We start from the raw sequence: 27,896 nt of genomic DNA, 5'->3' as shown, positions 1-27,896 counted from the left end.
TCTCCAACATGACAGCCATGATACCTCACGTCTCCAACTGGGTCAATGGCACCCACACCACCGCAACCACACCCCGTATCCCCGTCATCAACCCAGCCACCGAGCTCCCTATCGCAACCATCGACTCGACCTCCAAAGAGACCGTTAATCAAATCATCACCTTATCCCTGAAAACCTTCAACGATGGCTCCTGGTCCCACGCTGATCAATCCACACGCTTCACGGTCCTCTCGACCGCAGCCCGTCTCCTCCGCTCCCGTCTCCCAGAATTCATCGAACTGGAAACTCGCCAAACCGGCCGTCCCATCCGCGAGATGCGCGCCCAGCTCGCTCGCATCCCTGAATGGCTCGAATACTTTGCCTCCGTAGTACGCGTGCACGAAGGCCGAGTAACTCCCTTCAAGGGACCAGTTGTGAACACCCTGACACGGCTACCGCTCGGCGTGGTGGCACTGATCACACCATACAACCACCCGCTTCTCATCGCCATGAAGAAGATCGGGGCTGCACTGGCAGGTGGGAACGTGGTCATCGTGAAAGCATCAGAACTAGCACCTCTATCTGTCCTGAGGCTGGGTGCCTTGTTCAAAGAGGCGGGGCTACCTGATGGCGTGTTGCAGATTATCAGCGGATACGGGTACGAAACGGGGAAGTATCTGTGTGAGAGTCCGTTGCTGGCGAAGATAGACTTGACTGGTGGACTAGCAACATACAGGGCTATTGCACCGTCTGCATCGGCGAATCTCATCCCCATAACGGCTGAACTAGGCGGGAAGGCACCTGTGTGCTTGTTCCCGGGCGTTGGGATCGAGGATGCGGTTAAGGCGGCACTGTTTGCGAGCTTCATTGCTAGTGGACAGACATGCGTTACGGGGAGTAGGCTGCTCGTTCATACGGATATCTATGACGAGTTCACGGCGTTGCTGAAGAAACGGGTTGAGAAGTTACGACTGGGCAATCCCCTTGACGACACGACACAGATCGGAACGGTTATATCTAAGGCAGCGGTGGAAAGATGCGCTGCGTTTGTGGAGAGAGCTGTGCGGGAGGGTGGAAAGGTCCTCTGTGGTGGACATGCGACTACCAATCCTTCCTCTGGAAAAGGGTACTACTTCGAGCCGACGGTCATTGAGACGCGGCCACAGACGGATCTGGAATGCAACGAGGTGTTTGGACCGGTCATTGCGCTGATCAGGTGCCAGTCGGAAGAGGATGTCATTCGCATTGCCAATGCGTCTTCGTTGGCGCTGGGAGCTTCAATCTGGACGACTGATTTCTACCAGGCACATCGAGTGGCGGACAAGATTGAGGCAGGGATTGTGTGGATTAATGGACACCATCTGAATGATCCGTCGTCACCGTGGGGTGGCTTTAAGCAGAGTGGAATGGGGAAGGAGAATGGGTTGGAGGCATATGAAAGCTATACAAAGGTTAAGAGTACGATTATCAACTATGGGGTGCCCCCGGTTTGGTTTGACGATGAGCCTGTGAATGCTCGCTATGGATAGTATAGGTACGCGGAAACTAGATTGGTTTGTTAGACAAGAAGTGGATGTTGGATTACTTTCTGTCCCTAACGACTCTTATTACTCTGGTAGTTCTAGAAATTGATACACCCGTTATTGCATGTTACGTGCAGACTCAAATTACACGGTAGGCTGTGCAAAGCATTAGTGAACCCTGTGCCATTTCCTACCCCAAGCCCCGTTACCTCCCTACTCTGTTCCCAGAGAGATCAGTACAGAGAATAGTGCCAACCAACAGTAGTTAACCACAACCATTCAGACAGCACACAACCATACCCCCAATCCAGCTTCCACTGCCTCAAATTCTAATCAATATGAGCCTCAAAGTCGAACCAATATGAGCTTCGAACCCAAGATATCCAGAGCAGTCCACCGGTCCTCTAACACGCTCCGCACACCCGATATTAATTTGTGTTTCACGTTTTACCAAATCGTAGAACATAGTTGTCACACCACTCCATTCAAAGACGAGCTTCTTTCCACCATCGCAGAACCGTATGTCAGAAGCCAAGAAGGAATCCGGATCATCTTCCACCCCATATCGATCTGTAACCTGCTTTATTCTTTCTAGCCCGTTTGTAACGTCCCAAATACTGAAATCACCGAAGTAGCCCGCAGTAGCCAGTAGATTGCCGTTGGGGCTCCAAGCAATAGATTCAATATTGTATTCCGGACACTTCCACCGGGATGTCCTGGATCCTGTAGTGATATCAAAGATTTGTATCTCTGATGGGCAACAAATAACACCGAAATTTAGGGCAATATATTTGGAATCCGGGGAGAATGCACCATTCATTGCCTCAGCATTGCGAGGGAACGCAAATGAATTCTTGCAGATACCACTATCAGCGAGCCAAATCCGGACTGTGTTGTTCATCTCAATGGCTCCTATGAGTTTCGAGTCTGGGCTTATTCCTGCCCACAGAATACCGTCCGAGTGATCTAGTGGATCGTATCGAGGCTGTTTGGTTACGTTATCCCAGACTTTAATCCTTGAAGGATTTCTTTTTGTGGTCTCACCAAATTCAGCCTGAGTGAAGCATATCAAGAATCTCCCATCCGGACTGAATATTGCAGTATTTCCTTCTAGTTTGGTCTGACGCTCGCTCGTATGGATATCCAGAGCTTTGGTCAATGTGTCTTTGAATCCCTGTTGGATTGACAAGATTGCTGTTTCATTCTGCTTGCACCAATGGGCGCCCATAAGCTTCGCAGTTATTCCGCTAGCTGCTTCGGTCGATAGCTGGGAAATGTCGACTTTCCGACCATCAGAGGGATCTAGAAATTTCCCTTGGTTGTTGAGATACCAAAGCTTGACGTGGTCTGATATCGAAGCCAGAATGTATCCTCCTGCCCTTGTCGCATTTGGTGCCAAGGAAAGTTGTAAGATATTCGATGGCTCTTCTCCTGATTCATCAACCAGCTCGAAAAAGCGGCCCACTCGCGTATAGGTGTTGATGCGTTTCTCAAGTGCGATGGCAACCAACTTGCCATCTGAGCTCAAAGCTAGAGCAGTTATCGATTTCGAAACCTTCACATTGGAACTCTCTTGGCCCATACGGTGAGCTGGTGCAGATGGCTCTAGTCTTCCTTGACGAGTCTCAGGAGTACTTTCTTCTGGGTCTTTGTGAGGGACGTCCTGCGCTGAAACCTTTCTCTTTTTCCGAGACTGAGGCATTTTGTTGACATGCGATGATCCTTTCAAGGCAATTCAAGCAGATTGAGCACCAGTTTTGAATTTTTTCAAGGTGATCACTAAGAGGTTGAAGTATGATTTCACAGATTAAGAGTAAACAGAATGGCGCGTCAGTGAAGTGTGTTATAAACAAAGGCCACATAGACGAGATTTTCGGTGGAGCAGAGGCAGCACCAGAACATCCAGATCATCATTCACTGCGGATACCATAGAGGCCTTGGGCTCCAACTGCCTCGTTTGCCCCGGCCTGAGGCTCCCGTTGCACTCTATATGACAGACTTGTTTTATGTCGTGATGCAGAAATGGAAAACAAAGATCATTCTTATTCATTTGTATGTGTTCTTCCGAGTTGTTAGACACTTGAATAGCATCATCACTGGAGCAGATGTTATGAAAGCTGTTGATAAAATTAATTCTACCCTACGAGCCTACTAGAGCCCTCTGGATCTATAAGATAAGATCAATTATATTATCTACTCAAAACTCGTGATAAGATGCGTAAGTGAATCAAATCATTCCAATACATTCAAAACAATGATAAAAGCGTACTTTCAAGTGCGAATAATATCTGGAATTATTTGCAACAGCGATCGCAAAGGAGCCCGTGTCTAGACACAAGGCAGGAGCGCTTGCTGGTCCGCGAAGCTGCACTCCATCCGTCTCCTGTAACAAGTGATTAATAACTTTGGCTAAACATACTGATGCGTGAATTTATTGAGTATCGTGTACACGGAAGGCATAACCCGGGGCCCAGGGAGCCAATAGCTTGTGCCTGATTCCCAGGATTGTATACAGATTCTCAGGATTGTATACAGATGTTATAGTATAGGAGGGAATCCACAGCCGTCGAGTTTCAAGCCAATCAGGATCAGAACCCAGTATTACACAATACTAAGACCAATCAGCAGCATGACTCAAGTGCTAAGGAAGGTCATGCTATACAATGCGGCGGAGGGGGCTTGGCTTACCTACCTCTCCGGTGACCATCGTGTGCTCGAACAACGGGATGTAGACGTCAAGGCTATCACGGTCTCTCACGAGAAATACAACATGTTGATACCACTTCGAATGTAATAAATACATCAAGGTAGTGTAGGAATGATGGTCGAAAACTTTCAAGTCCGGGGCTTTCACAGATAGAATTGACAAGTGTTCTGCATACTGGCTGAAGCATACCGGACGGTAATACGTGAGCACTGTCAAATCCAAATTTCCGCGCGTTGACATAAAAATCTAGACCGACTCATAATCAAAATGGAGGCGACAGGTCATATCGACTGGTAAAACCTGAGACAGTCATTGGCGTCGCTGTAATGGTGGCCGACGAGGAAGTTGAACGAAGACTTTGGAAAACCGCGGTTTAGACTTTGAACAAAAGTACTGCAGAAGAGTGGATCTTTGATGCTGCAGGACTAAGTTCAGTTCACGGGCCCAGAGGTATGGAAAGCAACAGCACTGGGCAAATAATAGCCACCCGGAAAGCTCAGCAGCAAGCCCCTGGGGTCCCCAGCCTATGATGGAAGCATAACAGCACTCGTGGATCCACAGATTCTCACCTGGTCGCTGATCGCTAGACTTGAAGCAGTGGGATTTCCGGCGCCTCTAGACCTGGAACAGTGGACACGGACTCCCTCATTGCTGCTCCGGTCCGCATCCGTCGGTCACAATGGCGGGACTTGGCCTCTTTGTCCGCGAGGAAGTCAGTCGCGCGTGCAGAAAGTCGGCTGGTTGGCGATGGAGGCAGACGAACTGAGGGGTCATGTCCATTTCCGTCCCGGTGGCGCCGCGTCGTGCCTTCTCGCCCGTGGCTCGTCCGCCTTATTTCTTTGTTGTCGCTCGCAACCGTGCAGCGAGGTGGAAAGTCATCTGTTCAACCTGTGGCTTCATAGCTATATCTGCATCGCCAGTTACCGAGATAAATGTGTCGGACTCTTGGGCGGACACGGAGGAGTTCGGAGGGTCGGATATCGTCACGCTGAATAGCTAATAGTTGCACCGCGCCTCCGTGCCATTTGCGGAGGGTGGAATACAGAGTTCAAAACACCGACCTGGTCCAGGTGCCCCTGTCTTGGATGCATCCTCGTCTACTATGTTGCGGAGACCCTATTAGCTGCATCGTGTGGCTGTGTGGAAGTTTATTTTGTATTGGTGTATCTATCTCCTAACATGAACATTTATGTACCGTCCAGATTATAGAGTTTTCCCCTTTTAACCATATTTCCCAGCGACACGGTCTGGGTATAGAAATATAATCAGGTAATCTTTGTAAAATCACGGTAACATAATACCGTGATGGGAATTTCGACTCTAAGATGCGTGAAGTTGTGTGGACTGAGGCGCCGTCCAGATAGCCATCTCTTGGGGACTTCGGTCTGGGGTGCGGTGAAAAGACGACAAGCTGCTAATTCACCAGAGCGTCGATAAACCCTAACAGTCGCTTGATGTGACGTCAGATATATCTTCGGACCACTGAGTTGTTCGCTGTAGTGGCGTTGAGGTCCTTATTTGGCCCGAATACTCCAGGATTATTCCGCGGTTGTTTTGGCGTGTGTCATACTGTGTATCGAAGAATGCCGGGAACCAATAACCAGGAATCAGAGGTCTGCTTCTTGATACAATTTTACTTAGCACTATTCAGGACAAAGGGTCGGATACTTACTACCCTCAACTTTATTCAGTAGGGAAATACAGGCGTTCATCGCGTTGTAGGCAACACGGTTGCACTCCAACCACGCCCCTAATTTGTTAGCATAGCCTATAGCAGCAAACGATTGATACTTGCAGAATCTGTGTGCATCACTTGGCTGGCAATCAACGGAATGCAAAACGAGCTCTTTCTCAGTGGCACTCAGATTGACACGCTTCTCCATTGCATTGTACAAGCAAGTCTGGACAACAATTGGACAAGAGTTACCACGAGAATCTGATCTGAAGAAATTGATTTTTTCGACAACAGTTTTGCTGCATCATTAGCACTTTTCTTTCAAGACGCTGTGTACATCAACATTTAACTCACGTCATGTAATATTGCATAAGACCAATTCTGAAGATATAATGGTAACCATAGTCTTTTGCCAACCGAGCGAGATCTTCGTTTGCCATCTGCTCAGCACGGACAAGGGCATAGTGGAACTGAAACAGGTCTTCCCCTTGGAGCAACTTTTCAATTGTTGGGTCAAGGATGCTAATAAGCTGGATGGGATGACCTTCGATGTCGGCAACGGATGCATTAACACAATAGTCGGCCATGATGGCCTTCAGAGGTTTCCAGTGACGACGGACAGGTACATCAACAGATTTGCTTCGGCCATATATCTGATGGAAATGGAGATTCAAGTCTTCGCCGTTCGCTAATGCGGTAACATGCGCCATGAGTCTAGCAACACTCTGGTGGACAAGGAAAGAAGCTGAGATGAATGCTGCACTCTCGCGAAGTTCAGCAGCAAGCAGAGTATTGCCAGCTATACCATTAAGATAGTGCAGTAGGGCATGGATCTTAACCTCCATCGTGAAGAACAAAGAGGAACTGTTAGATTCTGGAACCGAATGTGTTCAGAGGTTCAAGGAGGAGGAAGATGAACGGTACTGAAAAGTGATAGGACAGAAATGTAGAAAGGATGTCAAGAAAGAAGACTAACATAGAAAGTTTGACTGGTGGTGTGTATGTATTAGCGCAAACAAACAATCAACAAGCGCCTTCGAAGCCAAACACAGAACTCGTATAGCTTCGTTATTAAATTCACGTCAACAAAGAATAGTACCCGCTGGCGCCACCGCCTAGACACAGCTCCATCTGTCAAGTCTAACACAAGTGGGCACCTTTTAATACAGAGAGAATTTTATAATTCAAGACTGTCTCTGAGTTACTTCTATGCTTGAAATCTCTGATGCTTTCCCATAGTTGCTCCCATGACTCTATAACCGCTGCTCAAGATCATGATTAATCTGTCCATACCTTGAGTCTTCATTTGCCTTTATATCAAATGCCAAGATGACTTCTATACCTCAAGCATTGAAGCCAACTACTGAGTCCAGCGACAAGCTTACAGAGCTACTTTGGCAGGATGCTTTGCGCCATCTTGGATCCACGAATAATGAAGTTCTACTTCCAATAAATGTCATCGACATGATCGGCCAGACCAATGTTAACAAGATCAAGACTCGTCTTGGGTAAGACAGCTATAGCCACAATTGAACAATTATGTGCTCATATATGGTATTAGTGCTCTCATAGGTGCTTCAGTTGTGGCTTTTGCCGATGAGTCAATCAACGCTGTTCGTGTCATGCGTACTCCAGCGTTTTCAGGCACAGCAATATCTGTAGCATCCCATGAGGTGTCATGCGAATCAATCACAGCTCATATGAAGAAGCATGAGCGGCCTTCTGTGACTGTTAAGGCTGCTAAGGTTCCTCGTCCGCCAAATGCATTTATCCTGTACCGCCAACATCATCATCCTAAGCTCAAGGAGGCTCACCCGAATCTTTCAAATAACGAGATTTGTGAGTTTCCACTACTGTGCATACGTTGGATAATCGACTAATTTCCCCAGCTGTTATTCTAGGGAAACAGTGGAAGGCAGAATCCGAGAATATCAGGGTCGAGTTCAGAGCCCTGGCCGATGAGTTGAAGCGGAAGCATGCAGAAGCTCATCCCGACTACCAATACACACCACGTAAACCATCGGAAAAGAAACGTCGAACATCATCTCGCCGAAATTCCAAACAGACTGTAGAGAACAAGTCTCCAGATCTCACGACGGCCAGCACCATATCAACAAGTCCGTCAATCGACACATATGGGCCGATAAACGATATGGGAATTGAAGGGACGATGAATATCTTTACAGAATACAATATGCCAGATATTTACCCCAGCGAATTGATATGCGGCGACATAATGCCAAGCGAACTACCACTGTTATCAGCCGATCACTTCCAGTTAGACACGGAGACATTGGGTTCGTTGATCGGGCAGGTTCATACAGACATCGGAAAAGGAACAGGAGTGTATGCCTCTCCATCGGCCCATGTCAACTTAACAGACCGACATCTTGGCGAAACTGTCAACTTCTCAGAATTTATTTCCGATCTTTATTGAAAGGGGAAAGCATATTTTCACTTTCCACCTTTGTTTCTCCCATTTTCTATGTCTATTATACGGTCTTCAACAGCCAGCTCGAAAATTAGAGGACACGACAGGTCCTTTATATGAAATTGTCGCGTCCACACTATACCCCTATGTACCTGGCCTAGAATCATGTCACCAAACTCTACTAGCTACCTTATTTTCGGTTATTTCATCCTCTGATAAAATAAAAGCAGGCGGCGATGGAACCATATTTATATTTAGTTAAGGAGCATGTACGTTTCGCAATGACAATATATTTAGACAAGTCTACCAGATAGTACAGGTTTATCCAAGAAGCCGAATAATATATGCATCTTTGATAGTGTGCGTAGCACTAGCACACACTGTCAACTTACAATAGAGAGCGAACATGAGCATTAGGGCCAACAATTAAGCACCCACCCCCTGCATTTCTGTAACTCACCACTTAAGGCCCGTATTATGGCAATATTCTAGTAGTATTGAAAATTGGGCAAGATCTGCAGCACCTGTGAATTGACGTGTAAGCTGTCAGGCTGGAGAGACATAGAAATGCCGGGGGCTGGTTGAGTGTTACTTCATCGAGAAATGTCTGGACCCACAAATAAACGGTATTTTGGGAGACTTGATCTAAACCTGTCTCTCGATGGGACCAGAAATGTTTTGAGCAGCATTATTCACTGGCCAGACTAAAGGCAAGAGGTATTCAGTTGCCATATTGATACGAAGCAGGCAAGAAGACAGGAATCCATCTTAGAAAGTCTCTTACTGCAGTTGTGGGTAGACGAAGAGGTCCTATGGGTTGGCGAGGCTTGTTGCTACGAGGCACGAGATATTCAGCCGAGACTTATTGTCATTACTCATTAAGTAGCTATGGGTGCAATGTGAGTATGTTATTAGCCAAGGAACCAACAGAGTGTGGGCTGTAAGCTGAAGTTCTAACTACGTAACTTGCTCGGCGTCTGTTACATCAGGCGCGCGTTGTGTTGGTACAGACAGCAATGACTACCTTACGATGAAATACAAAACATAACCTGTTAGGGTGTTTCATTTGTTGCTGTAGCTACCTATGACACCGAAGAATTCCTATCACTTGCCCAAATAAATGTCGGGCAGCGCCATTGTGTTCCTTTCTCCTTGTTGCCACTGGGCCCAAGAGGCCGAGGACAAATCCAAAAGGATCGCCCACAGTTGACGCCAGGCTTTTTGGTTGTCAAACTAATGCATGGCTCCTGGTGACCTTCGCATAGGGGTGCGCGCTTTTTGGTAAATAGCTTCGACCAATCTTCCTTGCTCGCAATTGGGTCGACGAATGTGTCATCATCTGTCGGGGTGTCTGATGTCGTTGACACCGGTGGATTGGTCTCCTTTGTGGAGTCTGTGGTCACGACCGCCGCAACTTGCTCCTTGTCTATTGCTTGTGACTCTGCCGAAGAAATCATCTTGGATGGGGATGCAGGCTGTGGCATGGCACATGTTTCAAGGTCGGTCGTTGGTTGATCACGGCTCTGTATGGCTGGGGAACTCTTCGGCTTGAAGAATCCCTTGAGCGTTCTCTGTCCAGCAACCGCCGGCGTGGGTGCTAAGCCAGCTACTGATTTGGAACGTTTAACAGGGGAGTCGCCCTTCTCGGACCGTTTACGGACAATTCCCTTTGGCTGGGGATCGTTCTTGGGAACGGCGTGGTTGGCGACTGACTCCGTTGAGAGCTTTCCGATGACAGCTTTCGATTCTCCATGATCCGAATTCGCACGGGAAAGCGTGGGGGTACTAGTTGGGGAGCTCTGGGGGGCGTTATTGGGTCTGCGCGTGAACATGTCTTTGATGCTCCTTCGTTTGTCAAATTCCGGTATCAAGCGACCCGAAGTCGGTAGTAAACACTTCGCCGTATACTCTTGTCGACGCTCGCCATTTTCGAACATTCCAGGAGGGTTCATGATGTCCCGGATGTTAACTTGCTTCCCCCCAAGATGTACGGTTTCTTTGAACGTCGCATACACAGGACAATGATCAGAGCCCTGCGAAGTCATGTTAGCAAGCTTTCTTCTGGGTCAGGGAAGACTAGACTACCATAAGTCCTTCTTGTATGTTTGAATCGCAGAACCAGTCTTGCATATCCAAGCTGCACAAGACATAGTCAATTCTTGAGCCATAATTTCCCGGGCGAGCATTGATTCGCTGCTCCCAGCAGGTGTACATTCCCTTGCGGTCCGGATGAAAAGAGCGACAGATGTCATGCAGAACAGGCTGTTCTCTTCCTTCTTCCCGTTCCCCAATCACCTTCCCATCGGATAGCAACTGATTGAACACACGCCGTGCATGAGTGGATACGAACTCGTCTTCTGTCAATGTCCCTTTTCGGATAGCCTCCCCGGCATGAGCTGCATCGATCTCTCCTCGCGAGATATTCAAGTCCCCCGTCACAAACACCCTCTTTCCCATAGCTACTAGGTTACGGATCCGCGCGTCCATCAGGTCGATAAAATTGCGGCGGAATGAGTCGCGGCTCTCATCCCTATTGGCCGGTGAATAGATGCCCAGCAGGACAAAGGCGGGAAACTCGAGAATGACGCAACGTCCCTCGGAGTCTAGCGTGGCTGCATCAACATCAAACTGCGACAATTGCTCGATGGTTGGATAGCCACCGATCTGCTGATTCTCAGGAAGTTCCCGAAAGGGCACCGATGAGTTCGGGGGGCATAACATCCCCGAGAGACCTTCCTCAGCGCGAATGGGGGCACATGTAGAATTGCGTGTGTAGATTACGACACCAGAGTAACCTATGGTGGTTGGTCAGACAAGCATTCAATCACAGACATATCGTACATACCTTTCTTGACTCTAGGCAGACTAAAATAACAATCCCAACCAGGCACTAGGACCATGTCATCGCGCAAGTCTTTGCGCTGGATTTTGGTTTCCTGGAAGACGACAATATCGGCCTCGAGGATGTCAAACATGGCCTTATTGAAGTCAGTCTTCTGTTTGTAGAAGGAATGATGGAAAGCACACATCGAACGTCCGCTTGCCTCTCCATGGCTCGTAAGAGAACGGATTTCTGCATTAGTAGATCAGCAATGCTATTCCAGCCTGCACCAGACAGCATCACATACCGAATCCCGTTGACTGATCACTGTTAGCATCCTTATAGCAGGGATTAGGGCCCGAAAATCATACCGTTCCATGTTGTAATTCGAAACCCCATTCCGGCACTATGGATGCCAATCACACATGTCCGCCCAGGAGTTACGAGAGTATCCCATTCAACGAATATTGATAGATAAAAGCCCACCACTCATATAAAGCTACCAACTTGATAATTGATACCGACACCGATGATTCACATCAACAGAGGTGTAGTAGTAGTTACAAAGCAGTGATCTACCTCGCCAATGCAAGCAGGAAAAGAAGGGAGGCGACGAGGCAACGCTGAACCGAAGGCAGCAATAATATGTGCCTCAGGCAGTCTACATCCAGAGAGACAGAAATCTGCCAGAGGCACATATAGTCACGGGACAAAGGTTAACGAGTTGGTGCATACGACACGTGACCATGACTAGCCACTCCGTCCCCGTGACCGTGACATCACGCGATCTGAGCCAGTTGCTGACATAAGCCTGATGGGGAGCCAGCGAATCACGGGGACGCTAAACGGCTTTTGTTTCGTTAAGCCGGAAGGGCCGACGTCCGGGATAATCCCACCGTCAAAGACGTCGTCCCATCTCTCCAACGTCACTCCTCCACTCCATCCACCTCCAGCCATGTTCCCTCAGCGTAACGCCCTGCGTCTGTCCCAGCGCGCTGCCCAGCAGCTGCGTGCTGCTCCGGTCCGCTCCACCGTCCAGCGCCGTCTCAACAGCTCCGACTCCAAGCTTCCCTCTTGGGCCGCCGACAACGAATTCAACCGCGAGAGAGAGGCCGTCAAGCACCATGCTGCTGCTACCAGTGGTGCGTATTTAGATCAATTGATGCCATGGTTTTTCAAGGGTGTGGTTGTGCTAACTCAATGGCTGGTCTTCCTACTTCAGACCTGTGGCGCAAGCTCTCCATCTAGTATGTGGAACTAGCTATTACTACCTCAATTGACTCTCTAGTAACATTTTACTTCCTCGCAGCGCCGTCATTCCTATCCTGATTGCCGGAGGAATCAACTCTTACAACCTCTGGAACGAGCACTGGGAGCACTGGGCGCACATGCCCCCGCTCGAGGAGCGTACTGAGTACCCCTACCAGAACATCCGTGTGAAGAACTTCCCCTGGGGAGACGGTGACAAGGTGCGTACCAGAACTTGTACTTTTATCAATGTTATTTTAGGTGCTGACGTTGTTATCTTTTTTACAGACCATCTTGTAAGTTCCTTACGCCCGAATCGTCCAGTGTCGCGTACAACTCGATAGTCATTTATAACCATGTCTTCTAACAAATTCACAGCTGGAACTCCGAGGTCAACTACCACAACAAGGACAAGGCTACCTAAGTGCCCGCTGTCGATTATAGGAGTACAGCGTCTTTCTTGATTGATTCTGACTGTTGACGGGAGGGCAAATCAAAAGACATGTATATTTACTGACAAAATATGCGGAAGTGAGAATAACGAGGCCAAGGCTCTCGTCGGTGGATTTGAGATAGCGCACCATACAATACTGCTAAGCCATTTTTCTTTTGTTGTGCTGCCTCGTTGTTTCTAATGACCAGTAACGGTCGTATTGGCTTTCTTGGGTATTTCTTCTACCCGTATTACAGGAGTAAACTGGCGCAGAGGCCGACGCCAAAGACTTTGTTGGTAGATTTGTTGTTTCCCCTGTCACCTTGCAATTATCTAAAACATACAATTGACATCAGTGCGTGATTCAAAGTCAAGCCTCCCCAAAGTCTATCCTTGCTTGTCTCTTCAAGTCCAAGTACTTGGCCGCATAGTCATTTGCGAGGACCGGATCGCCCGTTAAATGCATAACAGTGGCTTTCTTGGCCACCATTTCACATTGGCCCTTGATATCTTCAATCTCCTCATATTGCTCATATGCACAGTCGAGGTACCCCAAAGCGCGAGTGACATGTTCCTTCCGCAGAACCGAGTTCGTCTGTCCCTCACTCCAGAGAGACCCCGCGATTCCCATATTCGCGTCCACAAGAAGCGAGTAGGCCTGTGCAGCCAAGCTACAGTCACCCGTTTCGAGAATTTGCGGCATGATGCTCTCAATCAGCTCAGACACGGCATCGAACTCGCGCATGCTCAGAAGGACGCCCGCCAGCACGCATATGGATTCCCAGAGGCTGGGAAGGAGACGCGAGCGGTGCGCGATACTGGCGGCTCTCATGGCAAGGGAGAAGCCGCGTTGCGGATGGCCTGTCTTCTGGAGGATGGAAGCCTTGAGACAGAGGAGCTTGACTTGCGTGAAAATGTCAAAGTTGTCTTGCTGGATAGCCTGCGCGGCTTTTTCAACCAGTTCGAGCGCGCCGCCGTAGTGGCCTTGTCGAATACGGAGGTCGATCGTGAGGATGGAAAGAAGAAGGGTAATGTCGTTGTCAGGGAGTTGGATGGCTTGCAGTTGAGCGAGGAGGTGTTCGGCTGCAACTCGGTTGTCGCTAGATGCTGTGAGTCGGTTGTCATGCAATCGAGTGCCGGGAACCTACCGGTATACCTGCTGTTGCAGCTGGAGGATACCAGAGAAGAATGTCCAATATTGATATGTTTTGAGCGATCGAAGCTTGTCTGGGGAGATCTGGTTCATTCGGGCTGATACCTCTGTGTAGCGGCCCTGCTGTGCTAGCTTTGGAGGGTCAGTGATGTTGTTCGCTGAAATGGACGTTTGACATACTAGTTGACAGCTACGAAACGTGCTTTTGAGATGGTCTTCAAAGGGTGCTTTGTTTGCGTAGCATTCGCGAAAGGTCTCGCTGCTCAGCCATGCTAGATGTGTGATGCCTGCAATAAGGGTCTTAGTGGGGGTTCATACAATGGCATGATAACGGATGCATACCAATTCTAGAATATAGGGCGGCCTGTAGCAGAAGCTGCGGGCCTACCGAGTTGGCCAAATCCTTTGTAACGTTGAGGTGTGAGGCTCGAATTATGTTCTCAATAGACGAGGCCAGACTTTCTCCCTGGAAGATGTTAGGTTTAGTGATACATGATGTTCGTCGACGTGGGGAGACTTACATTACGCATCTCCAGCTTGGCTTCGCTCAATAACGTTGTACTCAGAAGACTCCACATCTCTGTCTCTTTTGCTTTGGCCTTAAGAAATGCAAGGCCTTCTTTCTCGTTGCCCAACATTCCTGTGTTTTGAACATCTCTCATGTGCTCTGGAAAAGCCTTCCCGAAGTGATACAACCAACTCATACAAAAATTTAAGCAGTTCATATCGTGGGATTCTCGAGCAATGGAAACAGCCTCCTGCATGGCAGAGACGGCCTCGCCATAGCATCCGAAATCAGCCTGCAAGATGGCAAGATTAAGCAACGCGTATTGATAGGAGCTTCGATCGCGACTGTGCATAGTGCAGTCGAAGTAACGGTGCAGGTTGTCAAATGATGACGGATAATCCCCTGCCCTCCAGGCATCAAGGAACCTAGAGAGTCAGCCAGCATCCCGAGGTGTCGCAGATCAATTAGCCAACGGCATACCTCAGATAGTGCACTAGATTAGGAACAGTCACACCGGACGTGATGATGCGTTCTAATTGTGCTTTCATGCCATCCGGCACTCTTCCCCCCAGACCTGAAAAATAGTCAGTATTCATTATGCGGGCATGTAGAGGGGGCTCATTACTCTGTAGCTCGCTTATTTGGAATTCTAGCAGCCGCTCGACATCCTTTGTGCTAACGTACTGCTCATCCTCCGAGTCATCCTCGATACTGCCGTAGGCGACCTGCGCAAGGGAATCCGTTGTATCCAATCCAAGGTTTAGCAGATTGATATCCACAGGTGCCTGCTCGAGAGATGGATTCTTCCGCGCCCATACATGGTACGTTGGCAGTCGATACTTGACAAACCCCCTCCAGAGCTTGACGGAGTCATGGAATTGCAGTCTGGTGAATTCTAGCTGGGAACGTCTGACAAACACACCCAAGGGAGAGCACCGAGACAAGCGCATACAGCCCGTCTCCGGTGCAAGGCCCGCATCACGATCGCGGATTTGTTCTTCTCGAGTCTTGGCTAGAATAGCCGAGATATCAGCGAAGAAAACTTCCAACGCATCGCAGCAATCGAGGGACCAGATCTTTTTCAGAAAAAGGTCCCAGATTGTACGGCCAGGGACGGAGGACGGGTGGCCCGTTAGTTTATCCTTCAGATCAGTGATGGAGACGGAGCATTGCGTTGTGTGATCTCCCGATGAGGAAATGGATTGTTCTCTTTCCAAGGGGCTGAGACAGGTTACCAGATATGAGAGGACATGGATGGCGGAGGAGTTGGGAACAACACCTTCAGTATAGATGGAGATGAGACAAAGGAGGGCAACCTTGGAAGGGGTGAGATAGCGACTCATGGTGGTTAGAGGTCGTATACATAGCCTGGCCCCACCAGGAGGAGGCTATGATAGTTGCAGCCACCACGCGGGCTGCAGTTCGCAAAGGCCAAGCAGCCAGGTGGAACCCAGTGGGAATGGATTGTGTTGGGAGTGTACAACACGAGTGATTCAGGAGCAATGGGCAGAGTGGTTGATACTGGCTGTTTTGATTTTTTGGGATGCAGTTGGCCAGACCAATCCTCGCGCAGACGGCAGGCATAAACAGAACCGCGGAGGAAAAGCGTGAAGGGAAAGAGGGAAAAGAATAGTGAAGGGTAGGATATAGACAAGGAAAACAAGATAATTAGTACATACGACCACAGGGTGTGGAAAACAGGGCTTCCCGTCCGCTCAGCCGTACTTAAGCCACACGCCGGGAGGTTAGTAGTTGGGTGGGTGACCACCAGCGAATCCCTTCTGTTGTATGTTTTTGTTTTTTATTTGTCTCCATCTACTTTCTTTTCTATTCTACCCGATTTCATAAATAACAGGGCTACTAGTACCGTTTATCTACATCACTTTCAGGCAAAGGCGCTCAGTTAGTGTTGAACCTAGTGTCAATATACACACGCAGCTTACCCCTTGGTTACGGGCCGCTCATTGTAGTCGAGTATTGCTCATCGTTACATTAGCAAGATGACACGAATTATCAATGCTTCTCAACCTACGATCCTCAAGTCGAAAGGCAACAAGAAGCACGGCATCATTTAGTGTGTCGTGAACAAACTTCTCCAACTCGGGCTTCATTTTCTACTTATTGTTGCTTCCAAGATATCTCGAAAACGCATCAAGCTTGTAACCTTGTCGCCATAACGGTGTGGAGTGCCAAAGAATATGACGCCAGCTATAGTGTTGACAATCGACCCGTACCGAGTAATCTGCTTATTAGCAACACACAAAGCCTGCTTGCCTATAAGGCCGCCTAAGCTGTGACAGACCAATAATAATGGCTTGTTTGTGGTCTGTTGAAAGTACTTGTTGCTCCGTTCTGGAGCGAACGAATCTAGTTCTAAACAGATAAGGGGAAGAAGACGTCAAGCAAGGTAGATAGTTATTCGATCCATTCTTTTCTACTACTAAAGATGCTAAGAAAGAGGAAGAGGGTACTACCCAATAGGGTAGGTACGTTCCAACCTGCCGGTCCTGAGAAGCCGTTGTCCTCAACGGGTGGTAGTGCGAGTAAGCATTATTGACAGGAAAATATGACGCAGACGACGCGAGTAGGCGAGTAAAATGAGTAAAACATGCATTACAATGCGTAAAAGACGCGAGCCGTTGACAACGAGGGCACAGAGCAGATGTCAGCCCCGTTTGGCGGCGCGTAAGGCGTCTTAGATGACCTTCTTTCCGGTAATCTTATCGGGATACAGCGCCATAGCCTCTTTAACCACTTCTTCTGCAATCAAGAATACATTCAGGTTTCAAAGTTCATCGGTGAAAGCCACTAAGCACATGGCTAGATTGTCTATCTTTCATTGTATTTCTGCGGCGCCCTGGGTGGTCTTGAGTACAGAATAGGTCCACGCGATATTAGCATCATCTCCGAGCACCAAAGGGTTGGCGCTGGTTGTCCCGGAGGGGCCCATAACCAGGTTACAGAAGTCATGCAGAGTCTTACTGGCCACAAAAATTATTCTAGTCTTCAAGGCAGTCAGGATAATAGAACAGTCAATGACCATGGAATGCTTGGCCTTAATAAAGAAGTCCATGGTAGCATTCAGGGTATTAAAATTACTCCATTTGGCTTGATCAATGTTAGAAACATTTGCCGGTTGCTCGGCGACAGCTCCAGCACTGACTGTGACTGTCCCATACACAATTGTCTGTTCCACGGGGTGCTTATACTCGATAAGCCAATTCTTGCTCCTACTATATTAGCACACATTTATACCGCGCCAAGCAAACAAAACCACGACTTACTTGACCTACCGAATCTAGGTTTGAGCCTGATCTAAAACCGCTTATATTCTAGAAGAGGTCATAGCCTAGCATTCAAATCGACTCCCTTGAGAGCTTTCTGCTTGCAACCGGCGAGGAATATTCGCACGAGAAAACGCGTGCCTTAGCACCGGAGACTGGTAGGGATGCGAGCCAATCTGTGTTGGCAAACGGCCAATTCTTAGGTGGGATGGTCCCAATTCCTGGAATGAGAATAATGCCAGGTCTAAAAGTAAGTGAATTCCCTGAACTGACCTTAATGTGCTTCTTCTTACTCCACACTATCCTGTGAAGTAATAGCCGGATCCAGCAGCACCTGTAGGTGGCCAGCAGTTGTAATATTGGTGTCTGTTTTCATGGGTGAGAATTACCGAGAGGTTAGCTATCCAGATAAATTGAGTAGAAAACCCGGCTTGGGTAGTTTCCTTGGGAAAGGTAATAGCTGCTTGTCTTCCATCTAAGTTTCGCCCCATAAGGCTCAGGTGCGGGGGTGGGCGCTTAGTACTAGTAATCACATCACAGGCAGGTGTGCAAATGATTGGAACACCTCCTTAGGTACACATAAATACTACTACTTAATAGCAGCCGTGCACGCCGTGTCCACTTCATTGGTGGATACTAGGCACACCGTCAATATACTAAATATCAGAAGCGCTTTCTCCACCTAAAGGGAATTCTTACACAACTCTAACAGCTACTCAGGGACAAAAGCCCAATGATTCTACTGAAAGGGCCAATTTGGCAGAGCGGCATAGCCCGTACTACTAGTAGCCTTACGACTCATCCCCTCATGAAGTCACATCCCCATAGTATTATGTGCTATTATTAGCACACCTGTGCTGTAGGGCTTCATGATCTGTCGAGTACATCATAGTCCAGAGAAGCGGAGAATATATGATTAATATCTATCTATCTATCACTACAGTGTCGACTGTAGAATTTGCTGTCGTACTTGGGCAGTAATTTTGACATAATGTGTCTTACTAAATTGACAGACTTTACAATAGTTAAGAAGAGCTATTATGTACCCTGTCGGATGATTCCAGTCGGCACGGGATAATGAAATTATTGGACTACCACTGGTTGTAGGCTTGGCAGATTATACTCAATGGGTCTATCGAAATACTTGAAGTCATAGAAGATGATAGTTACTCGTAAATACTGGCATATATATGTAAAAGGGCCACAAATGCTGCGATCAAGAAATTTACCTAAGACATTGGTTTTGTGGAGACTCGAAGGCAAGTGAGAATAAAAATATACATGGGTATATAGCTTTATGAATCGACAGGTTGAGCAGACATTTCGGGAAATCCTTGGGGTATATTAGGTTTAGAACGAGAACTTCCGGCTTTCAACAATAGAAGTCATTCTCTCGATCCTTGCTGTCTTGAAGCGGACTGATTGAAAGGGCGACCCATTACGGAGAACCGTCATGATAAAGCAACGCCACATATATTCTGTCCATGATTAATTCTTCCACAAACTGACAAACTGGAGCGTGAAGGTAAACATAACTTACCTGTCGCCTGGACCTAAATTCTTCGTACATCCCGAGCCAAAGCTGTCGGGCGTGGCAATCATCTTGTTGACCGGTGGCAAGTTGTACTTCGCAAGGTGGCTGCGTCTCTTCGAGCACGTGCTGAGTGGCTGTGATCCATGGCTATCGCAAAATCGATTAGCTTAGCCGAGTTTGAGTCCGTCGGACGCCAATATTATGAATCAAATACCTTGGGAACAGGCCAGTCCGAGAAATGGAGGTACTTGGCAGCTTCTAGGACCCTATCGGCATCCCACGTTTCGTCTGCATTGCCTAGATAGGCTTCATGATCCTTGGAGCGAAATTCCCCCGTCAGAAGCATATAAGGACGGTGCGGGATAATAAGCGCCGTATCGCCATATAACCTGTTCACAATGTCCATGTCATATCCGCCAGAAACACCCTCCCATATCTCATTCGTTAAACGGCTGAACTCTGCTGTGGACGGCTCAATGAGCATTAGAGCGGAAGTAAAAACTTTGTCCTCTTGGTGGAACCAGTATGCCAGTGGCATAGCGACTGGAGCCGATGGGAGCAGAAATAGCTCGTCCATTGTCTTCATATATCATGTTAGTTGTTACAGTAGAAACCACGCTTTGCAGACAAACCTGTAGGAGTGTCGCGTCAGAGTCTAAGTGAATGACTCTGTCGTATTCTGTTTGATTGAAAGTGAGAAGCTTCGTGTAGCTCCTTGACCACGTTTCTGCGCCCACTTTTAGTTCGACGTATTGCAGCAGTGACATCAAGCGACTTACCACCTCCCCCGCCCTTGTATATCACCTCCATTGGCTTGAGTTTAACCGCATATTTATCTCTTGCAAAACGTAGTAAACGAGCTTCTGGTGAATCATCTTCCTCAGACACGAGAAAATGAGATGGGTACATCAACACGAGATCAGCTTTGCTTCCAAGCCGATGGAGGGCCTCGAATATCATGACTGAGTTACACAAGTACGATCTGTCCGTTGCGTATTGTGTGTATGCGAATCGTGACCAATTTATCTGCTTCTCGGGCAGATGATCAAGTTGACTTTCTTGCAGAGAAATTGAGGCGCTTAGATGTCGCAATGATATCGCGAGCATGGCTAGCATTAGCACCGCTATCAACAGGGCGCGAACAAATTTGGGATATTTCGAGGTCATTTTCATGGATGTCGTCGAGAAAATCGGAAAGCTTGTGATCTGATGGCTGTAATCTGTAGATTTGCGCCAACTCGCTGCAGCTATGGGGATAGAAGTATGTATAGCAAAAAGTCCAGTTGTCTAAAAGAGGACCTTTCACACCGGACATGATCCCACCCTCGGCTGTTCATACTAGCAGCTTTAGGGCAGCGCGAAATGTAAGACATTGCAGGGGTAGTCATGGACTCCGAACTGGGCGGCTAAACGTCGGCCAGCCATATCTGACCCACGCTATAATAGTTAATGACCACAGCGTCTAGTATGTTTGCTATAATCTCTTGAATGGCTGAAAGTAGTCCTGCTTTTAGTCTAGTGGTTAGCACTTCGACACTAAATTCGGCGGGTAATTTTGTCGTTGCCATCCCGAGGACCAGTATATCTCACCAAGCATAATTCTTTCTGTAGGTAAAGCTGCAGACCTGACTTAGTACTTTCTCCTGCGATCATTTTCATCAATCTGTATCATTCAAATAATAAACATTGTCATATGGTATGGGAGAGCTGTCAAAGACATTCTTTATCATTGGGCTCTTCTTTGAAAAGGTGGAGAACGGGTTCAAACGTCCGGTCTCCTTCATTTCCGGGATGGTTCTGTAGCACTCCCACCCAGGGCGCTTAGCGTATCTCCGCAAGAATACCATTGGCGCTCGGCAGGTGTCATTTGCTTTCGAGATGATTTGAACACATCTCACACATCCCATTGTGATTGATCCCACCTCACGTACATATTTCAGGGTCTGAAGCGCTGTACAGATCAATCGACCTATAATATGCTGTCGATCTTTGTTCAATACAGTGACACTCCCGGCCGTCGAATATCGCGAAGTCATTGCTGCTAAAATTCGCAAACTCTGGAGTGAGATCATTGGCCGTAGCCATAAGTAATCGTTCAGTGCCCCAAATGTCGTCTTCCAAGATGTCATGGTGAAACAGACACGCTTTGTGCGTTAGTTGGCATCCAGGTATGCAGTCAGTTTCGTTCAAAAATCAGAGTGTGTCAGTAGCCCGGAGACAGAAATATCAGAGTCGTCTGGTCTACCTTGGCCAATGTGACTTGAAGCCTGGTACTACCCTCTTGGGAAAGCCCGACCAGCTTGCTGCATAGCTGAGAGGACCAGGTACCGTCTGTCATTTGTAAAGACAGGCACATCACGGTCCCGGTTCCTAACAAGATACTTTTCTGATCCTGATTGTTGCAGAACAAAGTTCTAGCGTCGTTCCATGATTGCCCAGACTTGGGAATGGGAACGCTTGTTTATCACCAAGATTGGTCCCACCACCGCATAATGCACGATTGGAGACGCTGGCTCTTAGTGCACGATGGTAGTTATCCGGCTGTCCATACAGAATTGGCAAATAGGTCGGCAGTTTGGTTCAGTTCTTATGGGTGGAAACTGCTAAATTGTGGTTGACAGGGACGACGCCCTAGGCCTCGAGAGAACAAACCTCTGGTCGCTATAATGGGAAGTTTGGTCGGGAAGCTCAATGAAAGAAAATAGAAGCCATGACATATGTCGCAAACATGTCAGCTTCTAGGGCGACAAGAAACGACAGGAACTGTTATTGCCTTTTAGTAGCTGAGTGGGACGGTTGACAGTATTTACATCCTGCTGTACACCGCAGGGGTGGCGCCCGGCCTTAAAAAGCATCTTACGTTGCTGTTTCGTCCAAGCGCTTGTCCTATATCTGAGAGCAGAATTTTGAGGCTTGAATGGCGCGGATTTTCGCAGGATTGATCCTAGCACAGTCCTTTTAGGCTGCATTTCCATCTCATGGTCCTGGTTTGTCCATGTCACGGCCGCTCGTGCTGCTGGTGCTGCACAGTCAGTGCTGGGAACCTTCTCCATTTCACATTATACGGTGTACAGAGTGTGGACATCCAATTATATCATGCCTATGGCGCTTACAAAGGATTAGAGTTTTGGTGTGCCGTGGTCTGTGCCCTCCTTATCTTCTTGTTTGCGCTAACTTTGGGTGGCTCGGCGCATCTTAATCCCTGCAATGTTCTCTGTGAAACGCGCTGACTCTACATAGTTCTCCTTCCCAAATACTACCACGAATTTTTTGTCTTTCGAAGGAAATGTAAAGCGGAGAAAAAGGAAAAGACACGTACACTTCAATATGTTGGATAAAAGAAGCTTACCAATCTTGGTCGACTTCTATTATTGCGCCTTGGACATGATATACATGCGCAGTGAAATATACCTCAAGCCGCAATCAATGGCCTGTGGCGATAAGAAGTTCAACGCACGAGTGCAATCGGAGATCCACAACTAACAAAGTCTTATCTGATGGTAGAAGAAGTATTAACAAAAGTATAATCTTCCACGCCTCTGTCCTTGAACACACCTCTTACAGTGAATAATTACCACAGATATTATATATCTGACAACTCATTTGTGCTCATCAGACTGCAAAGGAGTTGTGGAAACAATCAACAATGATGTATCTTCCCACAGTAGATAGTCTCAGAACTGTAGTATAGCATTAAAATATGATACTGGGAATAAATCAAAGTAAACGACTAGGGATTTAAATCAGCTGATCAGCTGCACGTTGCCCTGATCTCAACGATTGCATAGCCGACATAAGTTGCTCTTCCTTGCATCGAGACTCTATGCCTCATGATCATGACGCAGGAAGAAGCGTCTTACGAGCGATCGATATAGCAAGATGGAACTTCCCATCGCCGAAATAAATAAAAGCAAGTCAGTCGGGATCATCAGCTGCCGGCCATGTGACCGGGAGAGATGAAATTCACTGGTACTTTTCCCGGTCATTGTTTCCCCTCAGCTTCCCGTAAACAAACGCGCTGCAACGGTTTCTCCTCCCAGAAATAGACAGCAATACAAGCGCAAGCGCAAGCACAAGGTCAAGCTCAGCATCTACATAGCTTTATCGAAGCATCATTACCCAAATCGAACCCCTTGACTATCAGCGGAGGCACCGACAACAAATGGCCCCCGCACTAAAGGCGGGGCACTTCCAGACTCACGAGTCCCCCGCATCCGGCACCATCATCATCCGCGACTCTCTCTATGGCGACCACTCCATTACCGAGCCCATCTTGGTCGACCTGCTTCAATCTCCCGATCTCCGTCGACTGATTGGAATCTGTCAACATGGTGTAACCGGACACCTCGGCCTCCTACCCAAGCAAGTCAAGATCACGCGCTTCGAGCATTCCGTCGGGGCATTCCTGCTCGTCCGCATTGCCGGGGGAAGCGTCGAAGAACAGGTAACCGCTCTTTTGCACGACATTAGCCACACCGTGCTCAGCCATGTGGTCGACTGGGCGCTTTCAAAACCGGGCGAGGAGAGTTACCACGAAGTCCATAAAGCACGGTATATTCGTACGACGCAGATTCCCAAGATCCTGACCAAACATGGTGTTCCGCAGACTGTCTTGGATGAAGAGCAGTACCCGCTTGTCGAGATGGCGGCACCACATCTCTGCGCAGACCGACTGGATTACGCCCTGCGGGATATGGTTGCGTTTGGGATACTCCAGCTGAGTGATGCGCACCGGGTCGTCGCAAGCTTGAAAGCGTTCCCTGATGCAGTTTCTCCGAATCGGATGCTTGTGCTCGGGGATCAGAAGGCGGCACTAGACCTTGCGAGGGCGTATCTAGTTGCGGATCGGGAGGTGTGGTCTAACCCGACACATGTTGAGATGTACAGAGGGACTGGGCAGTTGATTGGGAATCTTGTTCACGAAGAACGGATTCACGAGAAGGTGCTGTGGAGCACGACGGATGATCAGTTCTGGCAGTTATTGAAGGATATCGCGGATCCGGAGGAATCGGAGATGTTAGAAAGGTTTGAGACTGAAGGACTGGTGGAGGAGGATGGCTTGCGCCTACATAAGAATGCCAAGGTTCGTACTATTGACCCCGATGTGTATGTGTCTGGCACAGAAGCAGTTGCGCTGTCGGTGGTGGATCCGGACTGGGCTGCTGAGCGCGAGAGCTATATCCGGGGACGAGAGGCTACACGAGAGGTGTAATTGTAACATTACAGCTGGTTTAATGAGGATAAGTAGATGAGAACGAAATTGCTATGAACAAGATAATCATTCTCGATACATCTACTTTCCATGACTCTATTTACAACTGCAACTATATCATAAGTATTCCTGCCTCAGGCACATAACCCCGCTGGCTCTTATCAACCCACCAATTGCGGGCGTCCAAAGTATGACTCCCCCACGAACCCCTCCATTGCGTCCCCAAACTAACCCTCCAAACTACTAACTTTCTCTAGCCTTCATTCCTTTCAAACTTCTTCTGTATCCACGCCCCTCTCATACACCCATTGTCTCCAATCCACCCCAAACAATGGCCACCGCATACACCCAAACCGACCTCCAGGGCGCCCTGCCCCTCATCGCGCGCGGCAAAGTGCGCGATCTGTACGAGATCGACGACAAAACCCTCCTCTTCATCGCGACCGACCGCATCTCCGCCTACGATGTGATTATGGAAAATGTACCCTACCCTATACCAGCTATATATACCCAGTTCCCTACCCCCCAATACATATGAACCAATGCTAATTAAGAGTCAAACAGGGCATCCCCAACAAAGGCGTCCTCCTTACCCTCTGCACCCGCAAATGGTTCGAAGTGCTCACCACCGCCCTCCCCACCCTCCGCACGCACTTCCTGACCCTCGACCTGCCCCCGCAAATCCCCGAGTCGCTGCGTCCCGTCCTCCAGAACCGCAGCATGCAGGTCCGCAAGCTCCGCATCCTGCCCATTGAGGCTATCGTGCGCGGTTACATCACCGGCTCCGCGTGGAAGGAGTACCAGACTCACGGCACGGTGCATGGTCTCCCCGTCAAGGCCGGGTTGAGGGAGAGTGAGGCGTTCCCCGATGGACCTATCTATACCCCGAGCACGAAGGCCGAGTTGGGCGAGCATGATGAGAATATTCATCCGGATAAGGGTATACCCACCCCACATTCATTCACTATTGTTTGGTGGGAGAGATGAAGGCTAATTGTTGGTATAGCTGTTGAGATCATCGGAGAGAAATACGCCGCTATTGTCGCTTCTTTGTCCGTTCAGCTGTACAAGATCGCCCACGAGTATGCGCTCTCTCGCGGCGTCATCATCGCTGACACCAAGTTCGAGTTCGGCGTTGATGAGGAGACTGGTGAGGTGGTGCTTGCTGATGAGGTGTTGACGCCGGATTCGTCCCGGTTCTGGCCGAAGGATACCTATGAGATTGGACGGGGACAGGCCAGTTTCGATAAGCAATTCCTCCGCGATTGGTTGGTCAAGGAGGGGTTGAAGGGTAAGGAGGGTGTCCGGATGAGTGATGAGATTGCGGAAAAGACTAGTGAGAAGTACAAGGAGGCGTGGGAGAAGATTACCGGTGGTAACTAAACTAATTATCAGTCCTGATATGGACTTTGTATGAATTTTAACAAAATGTCATGAAAAGGGAAAAGGTAGATTAAGTTAGGCACTGGAAAGGTCATATTACTGTTTTGTACAATCTAGATATGGTATCAAGTTAGTTACTACACTGCATCCGCACCTACGCCTCCCACTCATCCTTCAACCCCTTCAATCCCTTCGCCTTAGGCTCTCCTCCCTCTTTCACACTCTCCCTCTGACCCTGAACCTCCTTCTGACCCTTCCCCCCAACCTCACCCATCCACCCCGTCATCACCCCCTCATCAACCGGCAACGCATCGGCCCCACAAATCCTCCTCTCCTCCTCAATCTCCGCCTCACTCATGCCATTCGTCGCCCAAACCTTCTGAATCCTCAAATCATACGGGCCCTCCACCCGATCCGTCAACCCAATCCCCACACTCTTGATCCGCTGCCGAATAATCGACGTCTGCGGCTCAACCACCATACCATGATTCGTGCGCACAAACGAGTTAAACGGCAACAGGATCGTCTCCCATCCCGTCCCACCCGAGGTCGTAGCACTCGAACTACCACTCCCCATGACAATACTCTCCGGCGGAACATCAGACAAAGCAGCGGGAATGCTACCATTAGGGTACAACCGGTCCGCTAGATCAGAGGAGTCCGCATCGGAGGTAGAGAAGGAAGGCTGGACGCGGTGATGCCGCGTGTAGAGACGGTGTTGGTGGATATCGGTCTCGACGATGGAATCGGTCTGGATGTTGACGGTGTACCGACGGCCGTCGGATTTTACTCTCAGTGCGAGGTAGGTGTACGGATCGACGTCCCAGAAGAGTCGGCCGAAGAGCCAGAAGCCGCGGTCGTGGTTGCGGAAGGCGGCGTAGCCTATACATTTCATACCATAGTCAGCAAAAAGTTACTTTAGTATGGGGGGGATAGGTGGTGAGGGGATGTACCTGTCCGCTCCACCCGCCAGTTCTTGGGAAGCTTGGTCGAGATACTTCCATGGAAACGCGCATGTGCTGGACTGTTCGTGGCTGGGTCCGCAGGGACGTAGTCTAGACTGGCGGTGCTGTAACCTCCGACGACGCGGTCGGCCATGGTCTTGCAGCTGGCGACGGACGACTCATCTTCGAAGTCGAGGAGGACGTAGGGCTTGGTTGGGGTGTGGAGAGCTTCGTTGTTCCAGGCTGGATGTTTGTTTTTTTATCAATCAGTTTATCGGTCTCGATCTGTTAGGTTTGCCTAGTGGAGATGGGGAGAAGCGCACCGATTCGGGAGAGACGGCCGAATTCCTCAACGCTGCGTTTGAGGAAGCCGGATGGCTTTGCAGCTAGGCATCGGGCCGTGGGAAACATGTTGGCTTGGGTAGATAGAAATCAAGCCGATTGGGGGGATGTTGGTGCAGGAGTAAAAGTGCCGCGGCGATGCGTCGAGGAGATTCTCGGACCTGCGCATGACGTCGGAATTTCGCTGGCCGTGGGGGCCTGAGGCAGAAGCTGTCCGGTTTGGTCGTCCGGTCTCGGTGGTTGGAGGGTCACCGCCTAAGGAGATATAAATGTGTCTTCGGTGGTTTATGGTAGCCTGGTGTACAAGAAGTTATGACTTGACGATGCAAATATGAAGGTAAGTATGTAAGTAGTGTTTAGTGTGTTCTGTTGTTTTGTCGTATATCGCTAACTTTTGTTCATATAGGGGACTCCTTTAAGAGCAGCTAATATTGCTAGGGCATGGCTTGCCAGTATATCCACTCTAATAGGCTCTAGTCTATGAAATAGCCACTGAATATAGGGGATATCTTTGACGCGGAATTCTTGAGCAGCAGAATTGCTGTTGGCCTACACAGAACTAAGTACTAGTCATGTGTAGGCCAACAACTATCCTTCCTATCAGCATAGATTCGCCAGTTGTCTGATTCTGCTGGCAGAATCCAATGCGGTGAGAGTATCAGCTGTCATGATATGCGTGTATCCCACCAATCATATTGCGAGCGCATACATCGGTTGGT

General features: G+C 48.6%; 11 protein-coding genes across 11 annotated transcripts; 5 read left to right on the top strand and 6 right to left on the bottom strand.

The window, feature by feature from the left end:
- Positions 1 to 8: 8 nt before the first annotated feature.
- AKAW2_80886A (aldehyde dehydrogenase) lies at positions 9 to 1,508 on the top strand (the record flags this gene model as incomplete). The annotated part of the gene is made up of 1 exon (XM_041681957.1): positions 9 to 1,508. The coding sequence occupies one exon, from the start codon at positions 9 to 11 to the stop codon at positions 1,506 to 1,508; it is 1,500 nt and encodes a 499-aa protein (XP_041548847.1).
- Positions 1,509 to 1,824: 316 nt separating this feature from the next.
- Positions 1,825 to 3,204, bottom strand: AKAW2_80885S (WD40 repeat domain-containing protein; the record flags this gene model as incomplete). The annotated part of the gene is made up of 1 exon (XM_041681955.1): positions 1,825 to 3,204. One exon carries the CDS (start codon positions 3,202 to 3,204, stop codon positions 1,825 to 1,827), a length of 1,380 nt encoding a protein of 459 aa, XP_041548846.1.
- Positions 3,205 to 6,234: 3,030 nt separating this feature from the next.
- Positions 6,235 to 6,729, bottom strand: MAT1-2-4 (putative mating locus protein; the record flags this gene model as incomplete). The annotated part of the gene is made up of 1 exon (XM_041681954.1): positions 6,235 to 6,729. One exon carries the CDS (start codon positions 6,727 to 6,729, stop codon positions 6,235 to 6,237), a length of 495 nt encoding a protein of 164 aa, XP_041548845.1.
- A 484-nt stretch (positions 6,730 to 7,213) lies between these two features.
- On the top strand, positions 7,214 to 8,321 carry AKAW2_80883A (HMG-box domain-containing protein; the record flags this gene model as incomplete). Its single annotated transcript, XM_041681953.1, has 3 exons — positions 7,214 to 7,392; positions 7,446 to 7,723; positions 7,774 to 8,321. 3 exons carry the CDS (start codon positions 7,214 to 7,216, stop codon positions 8,319 to 8,321), a joined length of 1,005 nt encoding a protein of 334 aa, XP_041548844.1.
- A 1,076-nt stretch (positions 8,322 to 9,397) lies between these two features.
- Positions 9,398 to 11,535, bottom strand: APN2 (DNA-(apurinic or apyrimidinic site) lyase APN2; the record flags this gene model as incomplete). The annotated part of the gene is made up of 6 exons (XM_041681952.1): positions 9,398 to 10,348; positions 10,401 to 11,110; positions 11,161 to 11,293; positions 11,343 to 11,388; positions 11,444 to 11,456; positions 11,508 to 11,535. The coding sequence occupies 6 exons, from the start codon at positions 11,533 to 11,535 to the stop codon at positions 9,398 to 9,400; spliced, it is 1,881 nt and encodes a 626-aa protein (XP_041548843.1).
- A 556-nt stretch (positions 11,536 to 12,091) lies between these two features.
- COX13 (cytochrome c oxidase subunit VIa) lies at positions 12,092 to 12,808 on the top strand (the record flags this gene model as incomplete). The annotated part of the gene is made up of 5 exons (XM_041681951.1): positions 12,092 to 12,278; positions 12,359 to 12,383; positions 12,446 to 12,605; positions 12,673 to 12,680; positions 12,763 to 12,808. 5 exons carry the CDS (start codon positions 12,092 to 12,094, stop codon positions 12,806 to 12,808), a joined length of 426 nt encoding a protein of 141 aa, XP_041548842.1.
- Positions 12,809 to 13,187: 379 nt separating this feature from the next.
- APC5 (putative anaphase-promoting complex subunit Apc5) lies at positions 13,188 to 15,821 on the bottom strand (the record flags this gene model as incomplete). Its single annotated transcript, XM_041681950.1, has 7 exons — positions 13,188 to 13,917; positions 13,966 to 14,102; positions 14,151 to 14,257; positions 14,313 to 14,436; positions 14,492 to 14,903; positions 14,959 to 15,052; positions 15,104 to 15,821. The coding sequence occupies 7 exons, from the start codon at positions 15,819 to 15,821 to the stop codon at positions 13,188 to 13,190; spliced, it is 2,322 nt and encodes a 773-aa protein (XP_041548841.1).
- A 3,379-nt stretch (positions 15,822 to 19,200) lies between these two features.
- On the bottom strand, positions 19,201 to 20,469 carry GNT1_3 (N-acetylglucosaminyltransferase; the record flags this gene model as incomplete). The annotated part of the gene is made up of 4 exons (XM_041681949.1): positions 19,201 to 19,443; positions 19,511 to 19,876; positions 19,929 to 20,023; positions 20,076 to 20,469. 4 exons carry the CDS (start codon positions 20,467 to 20,469, stop codon positions 19,201 to 19,203), a joined length of 1,098 nt encoding a protein of 365 aa, XP_041548840.1.
- Positions 20,470 to 23,458: 2,989 nt separating this feature from the next.
- AKAW2_80878A (uncharacterized protein) lies at positions 23,459 to 24,508 on the top strand (the record flags this gene model as incomplete). Its single annotated transcript, XM_041681948.1, has 1 exon — positions 23,459 to 24,508. One exon carries the CDS (start codon positions 23,459 to 23,461, stop codon positions 24,506 to 24,508), a length of 1,050 nt encoding a protein of 349 aa, XP_041548839.1.
- Positions 24,509 to 24,839: 331 nt separating this feature from the next.
- ADE1 (phosphoribosylaminoimidazolesuccinocarboxamide synthase) lies at positions 24,840 to 25,891 on the top strand (the record flags this gene model as incomplete). Its single annotated transcript, XM_041681947.1, has 3 exons — positions 24,840 to 24,989; positions 25,073 to 25,448; positions 25,515 to 25,891. 3 exons carry the CDS (start codon positions 24,840 to 24,842, stop codon positions 25,889 to 25,891), a joined length of 903 nt encoding a protein of 300 aa, XP_041548838.1.
- Positions 25,892 to 26,045: 154 nt separating this feature from the next.
- AKAW2_80876S (CIA30 family protein) lies at positions 26,046 to 27,246 on the bottom strand (the record flags this gene model as incomplete). The annotated part of the gene is made up of 3 exons (XM_041681946.1): positions 26,046 to 26,773; positions 26,845 to 27,078; positions 27,159 to 27,246. The coding sequence occupies 3 exons, from the start codon at positions 27,244 to 27,246 to the stop codon at positions 26,046 to 26,048; spliced, it is 1,050 nt and encodes a 349-aa protein (XP_041548837.1).
- Positions 27,247 to 27,896: the final 650 nt, after the last annotated feature.

Source organism: Aspergillus luchuensis, chromosome 8 (assembly GCF_016861625.1).
Source record: "Aspergillus luchuensis IFO 4308 DNA, chromosome 8, nearly complete sequence".
In the NCBI taxonomy this organism is placed as follows: Eukaryota; Fungi; Ascomycota; class Eurotiomycetes; order Eurotiales; family Aspergillaceae; genus Aspergillus; species Aspergillus luchuensis.
Note: the sequence above shows the minus strand (reverse complement) of the source record. Positions and strands in the feature narration are given on the sequence as shown.